This window comes from Dendrobates tinctorius, unplaced genomic scaffold (assembly GCF_039654945.1).
Source record: "Dendrobates tinctorius isolate UK_male_01 unplaced genomic scaffold, ASM3965494v1 ptg000008l, whole genome shotgun sequence".
NCBI lineage: Eukaryota > Metazoa > Chordata > Amphibia > Anura > Dendrobatidae > Dendrobates > Dendrobates tinctorius.
Window position 1 is genome coordinate 39,664,933 of NW_027361676.1, and position 15,140 is coordinate 39,680,072.

The window sequence follows — 15,140 nt, forward strand, 5'->3', positions numbered from 1 at the left end:
GCCTGTTTCATCTTCCCCAGCGGTGTGGGGGCATCGGCTTCTGCGGGGGGGGCACCGTTGCGCAGGCCACGCAGCTGCGCCTGACTCAGATGGGGTGACCAGGAATTCCAGCTCTGGGGCTGCAGCGGGAGTGGCAGGCAGCACGGCGGGGTTGGCGCCTGCTGCAAGAAGGGACGGAGGCAGGAGGACAATGTCGGCTCCCAGCTATCGTGGGGGGCCCAGGATGCCCAGCTGCGGCAGGACGGCACATCACCAGGAGCTCTCGGCGGGGGGAGCCAGGCGGCATCAGCGTTTGGGGTACCGCAGCCTGGATCGTTCCAGGGGCTCAGGCCTCCCACCCCGGTCCTCCCAGCGGGGATCTCCGGGGGCCAGCAACGCGCCGGCGAGTCCGCCACCGTGAGTTGTGATGTTCTCGAGGCTTTGGGGGATCCAGGCTTTCCGGCTGGAGGGCACACAGCCCTCTCGCAGCCCGTGAGTATGTGTCCGTGTCCCCTGTTTGTCACCCGCGTTTGTCTTCAACAGTGGTGGAAAGGGGCCCCTTGGCCGAAGGTAGTAGTGTCGGGGTGGGGGCTGGGTTGAGCGGTCTAGGTTCGGCTGGGGAGTGTGTGATATGCTTGCAGATGTGCGTAGTTTGCTGTCTCGCTTGAAGCGGGGCTTTGTTGGGTCGTCGCCGGTAGCAGCTTGGGTCAGGTCACAGGTTGGGGGGTCGTCTGGTCAGAGCGGTCTAGAGCCAGGCCCCCGCTCTGGTGAGCCAGTGTCCATATCGGTACAAATCGAGAAAGAGAAGGAATGTCGTGTGCATTTAGATGATCGGGCGCATGGTGAGGTGTATGTATGCTTTGAAGGTTCGTTGGGGCTCACTTAAAAAAAGAGGTGAAAGAGCGAATTTGGAAGGATGAGTATGTTGAAATATTTTCATTGCTGCCTCTTGAGAAGTTTAATTTAGACAAAAGCAAGAAAGAGGATAGCAAAAAGGAGGAGAAGGAAAAGCGCAGGTGGCGTTTGATTCCTCAGACGTTTGTGAATTGGCAACAGGCTTTTGCCATTTTGGTAAGCGTTATTGGGGAAAAGGCCCCTGACAATTGTTCAGCTCTGTTTTGTTACCTGGACGCTATAGGGGAGGCTTACAGAGTGTATGGCGGTCAGGCGTGGTTGAGGTACGATGAGCAATTCCGTCAGAGGAAGGCTGTGCGTCCGGCTATTCGCTGGGACCAAAAAGATATTGGATTGTGGATGCGCATGATAGCTCAAAATAAATTTGGGAGCTCCCTTCATGGGGGGCTGGAAGCATCAGCCAGAGTAGCGGCAACTCCAGCTCTACGGGTGGCAGAGGTCAAGGGCAGACAGGAACGCACAAGGCGGGGGTTTGCTGGCAGTTTTATGACGGCCAGTGCATGTTCAGGGCGAATTGTAAATTCAAACACCTCTGCTCTAATTGTAACGGCGCCTCACATGGAGCGTCGAAGAGTTTCAAGAAAGGGAAGCCCAGAACCGGGGGGTGGAAATTCGAAAGGGGGAGACTCCAGTGAATCTGGAAAGGATGGTTCCCTATCTAAATAGGTACCCGGATAGGGAAAGAGCGGGGTTGCTGTATGCAGGTTTTAATGATGGTTTTCGCATTCCTGGTCCTCCGTTTGAAATTCCGTTAGTTTTCAACATTTTTCGTTCAGCCATGGAGCATTCCGCAGTTGTTTCCGAGAAACTCAGAAAAGAAGTTTCGTTGGGCCGTATGGCGGGCCCTTTCGTTTCTCCTTCTTTTCCAGATTTGGTGGTTTCCCCTTTGGCGGTGGTTCCGAAGAAGGAGCCGAATAAGTTTCGGCTTATTCAGCACTTGTCCTACCCACTGGGTAGGTCGGTTAACGATGGTATTGATCCGGAGATTTGTTCGGTGGTATACTCTTCATTCGACGAGGCGGCTCGGTGGGTGCGAAAATGTGGTCGTGGTGCCCTTATGGCGAAAACTGATGTTGAATCCGCTTTTCGTTTATTACCGGTTCACCCTGAAAGCGTGAAGCTGCTGGGCTGTTTTTGGGAAGGCAGGTTTTTCGTGGATAGGTGTTTACCTATGGGTTCTTCGTTGTCCTGTGCATAATTCGAGGCGTTTAGTTCCTTTCTCGAGTGGGTCGTGTGCGACGTTTCCGGTTTCGACTCGGTTATTCATTATTTGGATGACTTTTTGTGTGTTGGTCCGGCGGATTCATCGCGTTGTTCCATGATTTTGAAAGCCATTGAGTGGGTGGCTGATCATTTTGGTGTCCCGTTGGCGCCCGGAAAAACAGAGTGCCCTAGCACGTGTTTGCGTTTTCTGGGGATCGTCATCGATACAGTTGAGTGGGAGTTCAGGTTGCCTGTGGACAAGCTAGTGGATTTGAGGTCTGAAGTGGTCCGAGCGCGTCGTTTGAGGAAAATATCGTTGCTCGATCTTCAGTCGCTGTTGGGGAAGCTTAACTTTGCTTGTCATGTTATGCTGATTGGTCGAGTTTTTTCGTGTAGGTTGGCTAGCGCTACTGCGGGGGTTCGGGCTCCCCACCATTTTGTTAGGTTGTCGTCAGAGCTTAGGGCCGATGTTGTGAGTTCATTTTCCCCTTCACTACTGAGGCCCAATGAACTCCCTCTTCTGGTAAAGAAAGGTAGTGAGCCTGATTATCAAACACCTGAGCCTAATGATGATGACTGGCTGAGTGGGGTTACTGACTGGATATAAGGCCACTGATGCCCTTCTGCCCTGCGGGTGATTTCTCTGTGGGATCCTTGGAGACCAGTCTGAATTCCTGCTCTTCTAAAGCTAAGTTTTCTGCTCGGCTTTTTGCATTTGTGCTTTGACTTTGTTTTGCTTTGTTTTTCTGGATTTCTGCCATTCCCTGTTGGGGTGAGCTGGATTCCTTTAGCTCTGTCTTCTGAAAATACCTGAGTGATGATTTAGTTTTTGAAGCCTAGCTGCTTCAGGGTCTTTTTCCATATCAGCTTGTTGGCTTATGTTTTTGATAGGGTTTTGGCAGATTGCAGACTGCAACCTTCCTTTCCTGTTCTGTTTAGTTAGCTTGGGCCCCATCGTTTGCTCAGCCTATCTTTCTGCCTGTGTGAGTGTTTTTTCATCTTGCTTCACCGTCATTATATGTTGGGGGCTGTCTTTACTTTGGGGTCTGCTCTGGGGCAGTTTAGATTTCCTTTTCTGTCTTTAGGCTATTTAGCGCTCCGGCTGTGATCGAGGGGTCTAGGGCATCGTAGGAACCCCCCACAGCTACTGCTAGTTGTGTTGATAGGTTCAGGGGTCTGCAATATGATAGTTGCCAGCTTCTCTGGTTTTCTGGACGTAGCTCCTATTTTTGTTTCTGCCTCCTACGGTGACTCAATCATAACAGAATCACCCGCCATACCGCAGATCCTAGGGTACTCAATTGCAGGAAAGAATTGTATAAAAAAAAAAAAAAAGTGTGTATATTTTTTCCTCTATATCTCTGAAGCCGTAGGGGGAATTTTTTTTTTCTCTCATGGAGATAAAGCAATTGTCTGATCGTGTGGAGCAGCTAGCTGCGGAAGTGCGGGGAATTTCCGCCTACCTTGCTCATTCACATGCTGCTGAACCAAAGATTCCTACACCTGATGTATTTTTTGGGGATCGGTCTAAATTTTTGAATTTCAAAAATAATTGTAAACTATTTTTTGCCTTGAAGCCTAACTCGTCGGGGAACTCCGCGCAGCAGGTTAAAATTGTCATCTCTTTGCTGCGTGGCGATCCCCAGGATTGGGCATTTTCTTTGAAACCAGATGATCCGATTCTGACTAATGTGAACGCACTTTTTCAAGCCTTGGGGTTGTTGTATGACGAACCTAATGCCATTGATCAGGCTGAAAAGACCCTGCTGGCATTGAACCAGGGTCGAGATTCTGCAGAATTGTACTGTCAAAAATTCCGAAAATGGGCAGTACTTACTACCTGGAATGATAATGCCTTGGCTGCTCTCTTTCGGAAGGGGTTGTCAGAAGCCGTAAAAGATACTATGGTGGGATTTCCTGTTCCCTCTGGTCTTGACGATTCTATGTCATTAGCTATTCAGGTTGATCGGCGTTTGCGCGAACGCCAAACTGCACGAGAGGTGTTGCCACCTGTTGAACAAATGTCTGAACCTATGCAATGTGATATAGAGTTTTGTCCAGAGAGCAGCGTCAGGAGTTCAGAAGGCGTAATAAGTTGTGCTTTTTCTGTGGAGATGCCTCGCATATTATTTCTGTCTGTCCTAAACGAGAGAAACGCTTTGCACACACGTTTTCTGTTGGTGGTGTTCAACCTAAGTTTCTTCTGGCTATTACTCTGATCTGCTCCCTGTCCACATTTTCCGCCAAGGCTTTTGTGGATTCGGGAGCTCTAAACCTAATGGACTTGGATTTTGCTAAACATTGTGGATTTCCGATGACACCTCTGCAGACGCCTATCCCTTTGAGGGGGATTGATGCTACTCCTTTGGCTAAAAATAAACCTCAGTTTTGGACCCAGGTGGTAATGCGGGTCGCCCCAGACCATCAAGAAAATTGCAGATTTTTGGTGTTGCATAATCTGCATGATACTATTGTTCTGGGGTTTCCCTGGTTACAAATTCATAATCCAGTTTTGGATTGGAAATCTGTGTCTGTGGTGAGTTGGGGTTGTCGGTGTGCCTTTAGTGAGGCTCCGGTGTTTTCCACCTCTCCTCAGTCGCATGATGTTCCTGATTATTTGGCGGACTTTTATGATGTATTTAGTGAGAATGAGTCTGCGTCTCTGCCTCCTCATAGGAGTTATGACTGTGCAATTGAACTGAGCCCGGGGTGTAAATTTCCCAAGGGTCGGCTCTTCAATTTATCTGTACCCGAGCACGAGGCTATGCGATCCTATATTAAGGAGGCGTTGGAGAAGGGTCATATTAGACCATCCTCGTCACCCTTAGGTGCCGGTTTTTTTTTTGTAGCCAAAAAGGATGGATCATTAAGACCTTGTATTGATTATCGTGCCCTCAACAAAATTACTGTTAAATATCAGTATCCGTTACCCCTGATTTCTGATCTATTTTCCAGAGTTAAAGGTGCTTGCTGGTTTACCAAGCTTGACCTCAGGGGGCGTATAATCTTATTCGCATTAAGCATGGGGATGAATGGAAGACGGCGTTTAATACTCCGGAGGGACATTTTGAGTACCTGGTGATGCCTTTTGGGCTCACTAATGCCCCTTCTGTCTTCCAGTGCTTCATGAACGATATTTTCCGAGATTTTGTCGATAAATTTTTGATTATCTATCTGGATGATATTTTGATCTTCTCCAAGGATTGTGATTCTCATGTGGAACATATTCGGACTGTGTTCCGGATCTTGAGGGAGAATTCCCTGTATGTCAAAGGATCTAAATGCCTTTTTGGAGTACAGAGGATTTCTTTTTTGGGATTTATTTTGTCCCCGTCAACTATTGAAATGGACCCGGCCAAGGTACAGGCCATTTACGATTGGGTTCAGCCCACTTCTTTGAAGGCCCTCCAGAAGTTTTTGGGTTTTGCTAATTTATATCGGAAATTTATAGCAAAATTTTCTAGTATTGCCAAGCCATTGACTGATTTGACTAAGAAGGGTGCTGATGTGTTGAATTGGTCTCCGGAGGCTGTTTTTTCCTTTCAGGAGCTGAAGCGAAGATTCACCTCCGCCCCGATTTTGCGGCAACCTGATGTCTCACTTCCGTTCCAGGTAGAGGTGGATGCTTCTGAGATTGGTGCAGGAGCTGTTTTGTCCCAAAAGGATCCTGTAACATCTAAAATGAATCCCTGTGCTTTCTTTTCCTGAAAGTTCTCTCCATCTGAACGTAACTATGATGTGGGGAATCGGGAACTGTTAGCCATGAAATGGGCATTTGAGGAGTGGAGACATTGGTTGGAGGGAGCTAAGCATCAAGTCGTGGTCCTCACTGACCACAAGAATTTGATTTACCTAGAGTCGGCTAAGCGCTTGATCCCTAAACAGGCTAGGTGGGCCTTGTTTTTTACATGTTTTGATTTTGTAGTTTCTTTTCTTCCTGGAACTAAGAATGTCAAGGCAGACGCCCTCTCTAGGAGCTTGCTTGCTGATTCTCCTGTGGTGACCAAGCCTGCTACCATCTTAGGCGAAGGGGTAGTTCTTTCTGCCATCTTGCCCGATTTGAGACGTGCTCTGGAAGAGTTCCAGGAGGACAAACCTGAGCGTTGTCGCAGTGGAAAGTTGTATGTTCCTGACCAGTGGAAGAAGAGAGTGATGTCTGAGGTTCATTGCTCTGCTTTGGCTGGTCATCCAGGTATTTTTGGTACTAGAGATCTGGTGAGTCGGTCTTTTTGGTGGCCCTCCTTGTCTCGTGATGTCAGGAATTTTGTGCAGTCCTGTGGGACGTGCTCCCGGTCTAAATCGTGTTCTCGCTCTAGCGGGTTGTTGATGCCTTTGCCTGTCCCCAAGAGGCCATGGACCCATATTTCAATGGATTTCATCTCTGATATGCCTGTCTCTCAAAGGATGACTGTTATTTGGGTGATTTGTGATAGGTTCTCTAAGATGGTTCATCTTGTACCACTCCCTAAGTTGCCGTCTTCCTCTGAGTTGGTGCCCCTGTTTTTGCAACAGGTGGTTCGCTTGCACGGGATTCCTGAGAACATTGTATCTGACAGAGGAGTTCAGTTTGTGTCTAGATTTTGGAGAACTTTCTGTTCCAAGCTGGGAATTCAGTTGTCCTTCTCCTCTGCTTTTCACCCTCAGACCAATGGGTAGACAGAGAGAACAAACCAGACCTTGGAGTCATATTTGAGATGTTTTATTTCTGCTGATCAGGATGATTGGGTTTCATTTTTGCCCTTGGCCGAATTTGCTTTAAATAATAGAGCTAGTTCTGCCACTTTGATGTCACCCTTTTTTTGTAACTTTGGGTTTCATCCTCGATTTTCTTCAGGGCAGGTGGAGCCCTCTGCCTGCCCAGGTGTTGACACTGTGGTGGAGAGAATGCACCACATCTGGGACCAAGTGGTGGATAAGTTATCTCTCTCCCAGGAAAAGGCCCAGCGGTTTTCCAACCGACATAGGACCATTGGTCCCCAGTTTAAGGTTGGTGATATGGTGTGGTTATCATCAAAAAATATTGCTATGAAGGTGGCTTCTCCTAAGTTTAAGCCTAGATTTATTGGACCTTACAAGATTTTGGAGATTATTAATCCGGTCTCTTTTCGTTTGGCTCTTCCTGTCACATTTAAAATCCATAATGTGTTCCATAAATCTTTGTTGAAGAGGTTTGTTGAACCTGTTGTTCCGGGGGTGGCACCTCCAGACCCTGTATTGGTTGAAGGTAACATGGAATATGAGGTAGAGAAAGTACTGGATTCCCGTCTGACTAGACGGAGACTCCAGTATTTGGTTAAATGGAAGGGTTATGGTCAGGAGGATAATTCCTGGGTCTCTGCCTCTGATATTCATGCCAAAAGATTGGTGCGTGCCTTTCATCGGGCTCACCCGGATCGCCCTGGTGGCATGGATGAGGGTTCGGTGACCCCTCCTCAAGGGGGAGGTACTGTTGTGAGTTCATTTTCCCCTTCACTACTGAGGCCCGATGAACTCCCTCTTCTGGTAAAGAAAGGTAGTGAGCCTGATTATCAAACACCTGAGCCTAATGATGATGACTGGCTGAGTGGGGTTACTGACTGGATATAAGGCCGCGCGACGCCCTTCTGCCCTGCGGGTGATTTCTCTGTGGGATCCTTGGAGACCAGTCTGAATTCCTGCTCTTCTAAAGCTAAGTTTTCTGCTCGGCTTTTTGCATTTGTGCTTTGACTTTGTTTTGCTTTGTTTTTCTGGATTTCTGCCATTCCCTGCTGGGGTGAGCTGGATTCCTTTAGCTCTGTCTTCTGAAAATACCTGAGTGCTGATTTAGTTTTTGAAGCCTAGCTGCTTCAGGGTCTTTTTCCATATCAGCTTGTTGGCTTATGTTTTTGATAGGGTTTTGGCAGATTGCAGACAGCAACCTTCTTTTCCTGTTCTGTTTAGTTAGCTTGGGCCCCATTGTTTGCTCAGCCTATCTTTCTGTCTGTGTGAGTGTTTTTTCATCTTGCTTCACCGTCATTATATGTTGGGGGCTGTCTTTACTTTGGGGTCTGCTCTGGGGCAGTTTAGATTTCCTTTTCTGTCTTTAGGCTATTTAGCACTCCGGCTGTGATCGAGGGGTCTAGGGCATTGTAGGAACCCCCCACGGCTACTGCTAGTTGTGTTGATAGGTTCAGGGGTCTGCAATATGATAGTTGCCAACTTCTCTGGTTTTCTGGACGTAGCTCCTATTTTTGTTTCTGCCTCCTACGGTGACTCAATCATAACAGGCCGATTTGGCGGTCTGGGAGTCCCTTTTGGAGGTGTACAACGGGCGCTCTTTGGTAATGGCGGAGGTGGTAGGTAACAATGGATTGGATTTGTTTACAGGCGTGGCTGGCGGGATCGGTTTTGGTGCCTATTTCGGAGGGCAATAGTGTGCGGCTCAATGGCCCGACATGTGGGTTTTGGCTGGTCTGGTGCGCAACATCATGTTGTTGGAGATTTTTCCGATACTGGTGGCGGTGCATTTGTGGGGGCGGGATCTCAGGAACCGGTGTGTGCATTTTAATTGCGAGAACATGGGCGTTGTGAGCGCGATTTATGGTTTTACTGCATCATCCCCTCCAGTTGTTCGAGTTTTACAGCAATTGGTGCTATTGTGGTTGTCTTTGAATGCCCATGTGACCGCGACGCACGTGCCTGGTGTCAGGAACGAGAAAGCTGACTCTCTCTCGTTCGCAGTGGGATTGTTTTTGTTCTTTGGATCCGGAAGCAGAGATCGAGGGTCTAACCTGTCCGGAGGAGCTGTGGAGGGTGGCTTACTGGCCGCAGAGTCGCTGATTGAATCGTCTCTGGCACCAAAAACTTGGGAGGCTTACCGGGCAGTGTGGCGGATGTGGGAGGAGGTCCTTACGGCCGGCCAAACCAGTTGGGCCGGGCTTGACCAGGAGGGAATGTTTTTGTCCTGGTTGGGGCGAGGTGGGAGCGAGGGTTGGTCCCGTGCAAAGGTCACATGATTATTAGCGGGTTTGTCTTTTGGTTTTCGGTTGCACGGGAGCAGGGATTTGACGAAAACATTTTTGGTCAAACAGGCGGCAAAAAGTTTCTGCAATTTCAGAGGTGGGGGTGATTTAAGACGGCCAGTATCTTTTAATTTATTGGAGCAATTGGGTCGTGTTCTTGAGTCGTTTTGCTCAGATCGATATGAGGTTTTGTTTCGCCTGACCTTTTCATTTGCATTTTTGGGGCTTTGCGGGTGGGGGAGCTTGTGTCTCCCAATAAAGAGTTGGTGGGTGACTTATTAGCCAGGGATGTGGTATTGACCTCACGGGGTGTTGAATTCTGGATGCGACGGTCCAAAACGGACCAGTCCTGGAAAGGCCGCCGAGTGGTGTTGGGTAACGTGTCTGGTTCCTTAATATGCCCGGTGCAGTGTTTGAGGAGTTTTTGGGAGCTTTGTCCCAGTTTGAGAGGTTCATTGTTGGGCCACGCTGACGGGGGTAGTTTGTCTCGGTATCAGTTTGGCGCGGTTTTTAAGAAATCCATTCGGAGTATGGGGATAGATGATTCCCGCTTTGCCTCTCATTCATTTAGGATAGGAGTGGCGACCGAGGCGGCAGCGTGCGGTTTGGTCCCATCTTTAATACAGCGCATTGACGGGTGGAGGTCCAATCGGTACCGCAGTTATGTTCGGCCTTAATTTTGGAAAGGGATGGGGGGTATGGTTGGTCGTGAACATGGGACGAATAGCAGTCTGTATGGGTTGGTGTTAAATTTATGCTGCAAGTATATTTTTCTGTTAGTGTCGCTTTTTGTTTCAGGTGCTGAGCCGCTGCTGGTCCGGATTTTTGGTCACTCCTTCGTTTATTGGGGAGCGTTGCGAGCCAATGTCAGGAACAAAGGCAGACAGCTGGGGATTCCCAGGGCAGTGGCGGTGGTGCAGTGACTCAGTTTCAGGGGCCTGGTGTGGCAAAGGGTGTTGCCGGAGATCCATGAATGCGCCCGGTTGGACCGCGTACCAAATATTCTTGTTATTCACGCTGGAGGTAACGATCTGGCGGTTAGGCCTTTTCGGGAGTTGGTCAAGGATATTAAGCAAGATTGCTTAAGGTTGTGGTTGCTGTACCGGGTGGTCACTATTGTGTGGTCCGAGATTGTGCCGCACAGGCGTTGGCGGTCTATGAGATCGTTGGAAAAGGTTAATAGGGCCAGGATAAAAGTTAACAGAGCGGTGTCTGCTTTTATTGTTCAGAATGGGGGAGTTGTCATGCGGCATTTCGATTTGGAAAAGGGCGAGAGTGATTTTTGGTTGGCGAACGGGATCCATTTAAATGCAGTGGGTTCCGATATTTGGGCCCTCACCCTTCAGGACGGTATAGAGATGGCCGTCGCATGGCGGGTTGGGTGGGTCTCGAGTCACTGAGGTGTTCAAGGCCCCCTCGTTGTGGCGGGTTTTGGAGGAGGGGGGAGTCCTTGAAGTCGGTGGAAATTGGTTTTGGAGACTCGGTGTGTAGGGTCTCCTCCGTTAAAAGGTATGTTGGTCGTGATCTGGTGAAAGGTGGATGGGGAGTTTTCCATCAGAAGTGGGCGGATCTCCAAGTAGTTCGTGGACAATATCTAATGGTGTGCTGGTGCACCTGAGCCTGTGGGGTAATGGCTGGGAGCAAATGGATGGGGTTTGTTCACAGTATTTTGGACTACTTCACCATGATCTTGTGGCTTCAAGGACTCCTCCTTTCAGTGTTCAAGTCATTGTACTTATGTTATTTATGATACAGTGTATTGTTGTTTTTGTTGGTTTAATAAAAGGCTGATGTGGCCATAAAAATTCCAAAGAAAATATTTGTGTCCGTGTCTTAGTTGGCGCCGGTGAGGGGGTGGGGTTTTCATGGTCACGCGGGGGTAACGGGGGAAGGCCAAGATGCTTGGTCTCCCCTGAGGTAAACTACTTGACAATACCAACGTCATGTAAGGCTAAACTGGGGAACCACGGACCGGCGGACATTTTTGTGAAGTGAAATCTGAAATGGCTGCACTATGCATATCACCATATATTCCATATCAAAAAGGAAAAAGAAAGAAAAGGGAGAATAAGAATAAATATGAGTCCAATGAAAAAGACTCTATTAGGGGGCGTCATAAGAAAAAAAAAATTCCAGTGCAAAGAAAAACAATATCCTAAAAAAGGTGAGACCCACAAGTGAATATAAAAAATCTGATTGTTCCATTCCAAGACAGGAACAAATGCCATGTGAAGAAAACAAAAAAGGATGATAAAAAGTGAAAACAAAAAGTGTATCATGTCTCCTAAAACTAATAGATGCAGTGATTATCAACCATTAATGATTACTACTAACTATATTGAAAAGTGTGTGTGCATGTTGTAGTAGAGAACTAATGTAAATCATGTTATTTCTCTCCAGGTTGTGACAAGGACGTCTTGATTGATATTCTTACCCAACGCAGCAGTGCACAAAGAATTATGATCGCAGAGGCCTATGGGAGTTTGTTTGGCAAGGTATAAAATATCTAAATTTCTGGTATTTGCAAAGAAAGATCTGTCATTTTATAGTCTGTCATTATTGTATTATATCTAGTGCTTTAATACACATGGCAAACATCTGAGCAGCTATCTGCATGTAAAGGACGATTATTTTTCAATGTTAAATAGATTGTTATACAGTATTATAGTGAAAAAAATAAAAGAACTGTTGGAGTACACAACAGCTGCAGGCTTAAGCCCAGGCTGAATGGAACATAGATCAATTATGCTCACTGACTCTCCATTCATTCTAACACGAGCGGCGAAGATCAACCAAGCACCGTGCTCGACACTCTCCAGAGCTCCCATTAAAGGGGAGCAACAAGGACAACCCGTTCTTAAACTAAATGTTTGGTCCCAATAAAATAATAAAGACTATACTCCCTTATCGTGGCAGCTCCATTCCCGCAGTGTCAGCACTCGAGGTCCCTGGGCTGTGATGCATTGGAATAACACATGATGTCCGGTGCCCAGTCAGTGATGACATCACTGTCTCCACCTTCAGACAAACTGAACATGAAGAAGTCTGGGATGAGCTGCAGCCCTGGCTTCCTCTTCATATTCAGTTTGAATGAAGGTGAAGACAGTGACGCTAGCACTGATTGGGCGCCAGGGGCACATGGCATAACACCACATCACAGCCCAGGAAGAGCAAGTGCAGGAACGGCGCTGGCACGGGAGGTGAGTATAGGCTTTATTATTTTATAGGGACACAAATTTAATTTAAAAGAAGGGGTTGCCCGAGTAGTGGACAACCCCATTAAGAATCAATGAAACAGTATTGCACATGAGCGACCTCCACTCCATTCAGCCCTGTTCTCTGTATCACCAGTGGCCATGGTGGTTGAACCTCAGTGATAGGAAGTAAATAATGGTGGCTGTGTGTCCCAAGTAAAACAGATCATTCTCACACAACATCAGAGTGCTGACAGTTCTCCTGAAATCTGCAACAGGCACAAGGGTCATAAGTGAACAATTGAGATAAGTTAGTTCTATGAATATAGTTAGTTGCAGGTTCTTTTAAGCTAGCATTGCATTGAAGGGTATTTGCACTTAAAATAAAACATATTTGTAAGTTATTTCTTTTTCCCATTATTGACATCAGGAAATCTGGCCAGTATTGCTGCCACTTTCTTCACACATCAGCCTTATATCATAGACTTGATAATTTGGTAGATTTGAGTTGAAGAGAATTGAAAAGTCAGGTACTACTATATAATTGTCTCCAAAACTGCTGCATAGAAGATGACAACTGAAGGACTTATATTTAGTATTTTTGTTTCAGCAATTAATAGTCTTCATATAATAAAAAAAATAAAGGGATTATTCCTTATTAAATCAATATCAGATTGGTGGAGGGCTGATTCCCAGTTTACCTAAAGAGGACCTTTTGTATTTAACCGCAAATGGTAGCCATGACCGAGCTGCTGCTTCACATTGTCTTGGCACTTTACATGGAAATTGTGTCCCAGTCCCAATGGACTGCTCAGTGTAGGGTGCATCACACTCATATGTAGGCCACAGGCCTCTGTTATTTCCAGGCCTCCTTCTTCTGGAGCCACCTCGCATAACTCAGTGGACAGGCAGTTTGTATTACCCAACAACAGTTTACTGGACAGTTCGAGTTCATCAGATTGTAACAAGCAGTATAGGGCACAACATTTTTTGTTCCTTGTTTCCTTATCACAATATGTTTCCTTAACACAGTCCATTTCCACCATTATTAGTCATTCCTCCTGGACTATCCCTACATTGGTTACTCCTGTTTGCCACAGGGATTCCTGTTCAGTCCCGCAGTCCACCCAGAAACTGCTACCTTCCCTTCTTGCAGTTCCGTGTCCATCATCCCCTGTACATCAGAGGATAAGGCACTCCTCCCAGTATCAGTATCAAGCCCTGAACTCCAGAATGCAGGAATGTCCGCAATGCACTTGAACTTGACCTTGGTTACTGCACTTCCTATCTGACTAACTATCAGGGAGTAGTCTACTTTCTACTAACATTATCAACATGCCATTGTGGGTTAGTCCCAAACATTAACTATACCTTATCCTATGTCCCCAGCTAACTACAGTTACTGTCCAATATCAGTAAGTTAAAAGCCTTTTGTCCTAAATTATAATCTAGATCTTACCCTATGCTGCACACTACCATATCACAGTCTATTCACAATATACATGTTACACAAATTTATTACCTCTATATAACTCATGAATGCACAATACATTATCAAGATACACCTCACTATATAGCATCCAATAATATTTTACGTTATTTATGCATTATAATCCCTTACATTGCTTAGTGCCTGGTAGAAGCACATATCACATTCTGTACATTGTACATACATAAAAGACGCACAACATTATTCACACAATAATACAACATGATCGATGACTTTTGGGGGGTAGGAACGCAATAGTAAAGTCCACCATTCTTACACCAAATTTTTTAATGTTGAACTGGAACCCGGAATGGGATTGTTGCCTAAAAACAGAATAAAATGTTATGTTTTTTCTTTGCTTATTAATTTAAGTTTTGCCTCTCCTATGCAGAGATATTAGCAATCAATGTATTTGGTACCTAAAGAATTACCTTTTGTTAAGTCCAAGTAGTGTTATTAGATAGTTTTCACAGGGACGTGAACTTCTCCCTGTATGAGTTACCCAATCATGAAAAGGCGGCCACATTGCAGAATAAGAACATAACCCCTACGTTTCTCAATGTGTGAGATTTAAGGATACAGCTTTGATCTCCTGGTCTAACCTCCTGCATGATTAGAAAGTGCTGGGAGATTAGAGCACAGATGACTCACACCTTTCAGGTAAGGTCCCTTAGGGAGAGGGGTAGTTTAATATGGCAGTGTTTATATACCCCTAAATGACCAGGCCTTTAAGGGTTTACCTGGGACTTTATTATGTTTTGCTTATGGAGCCAAGAACTAACAGGCATGTAGTTAATAATAATAATAATAAATTTTATTTCTATAGCGCCGACATATTCCGCAGCACTTTACATTTCAGAGAGGACTTGTACAAACAATAGACATTACAGCATAGCAATAATCACATAGATCATAACAGATACCAAGAGGAATGAGGGCCCTGCTCGCAAGCTTACAATCTAGGAGGAAAAAAAGGTAGACACGAAAGGTGGGAGGTAACAATTGCCCTGATTGTATGGACCGGCCATAATGTTAAGTGTGTAACAGTTGCTAACTGTTAGGCTCACTTTGTGCAGTGGACAATCTATGCCCCAGATTTGGGTGGGTACATGATCCCGGGAGTTAGTGCAGCTGGCAGGATGGCATGTGGGGAGCAAGGAAGTGGAAATGTGGAATACTCAGCAGTCTTGAGAGCAACAGGATGGATGCAGTGAAGTCAGAAAGGAAGGAGCTGGTCAGCATAGCTGTCACAGGAGGTGAAGAAAAAAAATAAGATTCCTGAAACAGAATCTGAAGACACAAGTGTGTGTTACTGAGCCTTAAATAGGACTAACCTATGACTAAAGGCGCATTGCCAAGCCAGAAACAAGTCAGGAGTTT

At 46.3% G+C, this 15,140-nt stretch overlaps 1 protein-coding gene across 1 annotated transcript in view; it reads left to right on the plus strand.

Moving 5' to 3' along the window:
• Positions 1–15,140, plus strand: part of ANXA10 (annexin A10) — a 168,446-nt gene that overhangs the window by 35,781 nt on the left and 117,525 nt on the right. Inside the window, exon 3 of the mRNA XM_073576000.1 lies at positions 11,478–11,572. Coding sequence (XP_073432101.1) covers positions 11,478–11,572 — 95 coding nt within the window. The remainder of the gene's footprint in view (positions 1–11,477; positions 11,573–15,140) is intronic.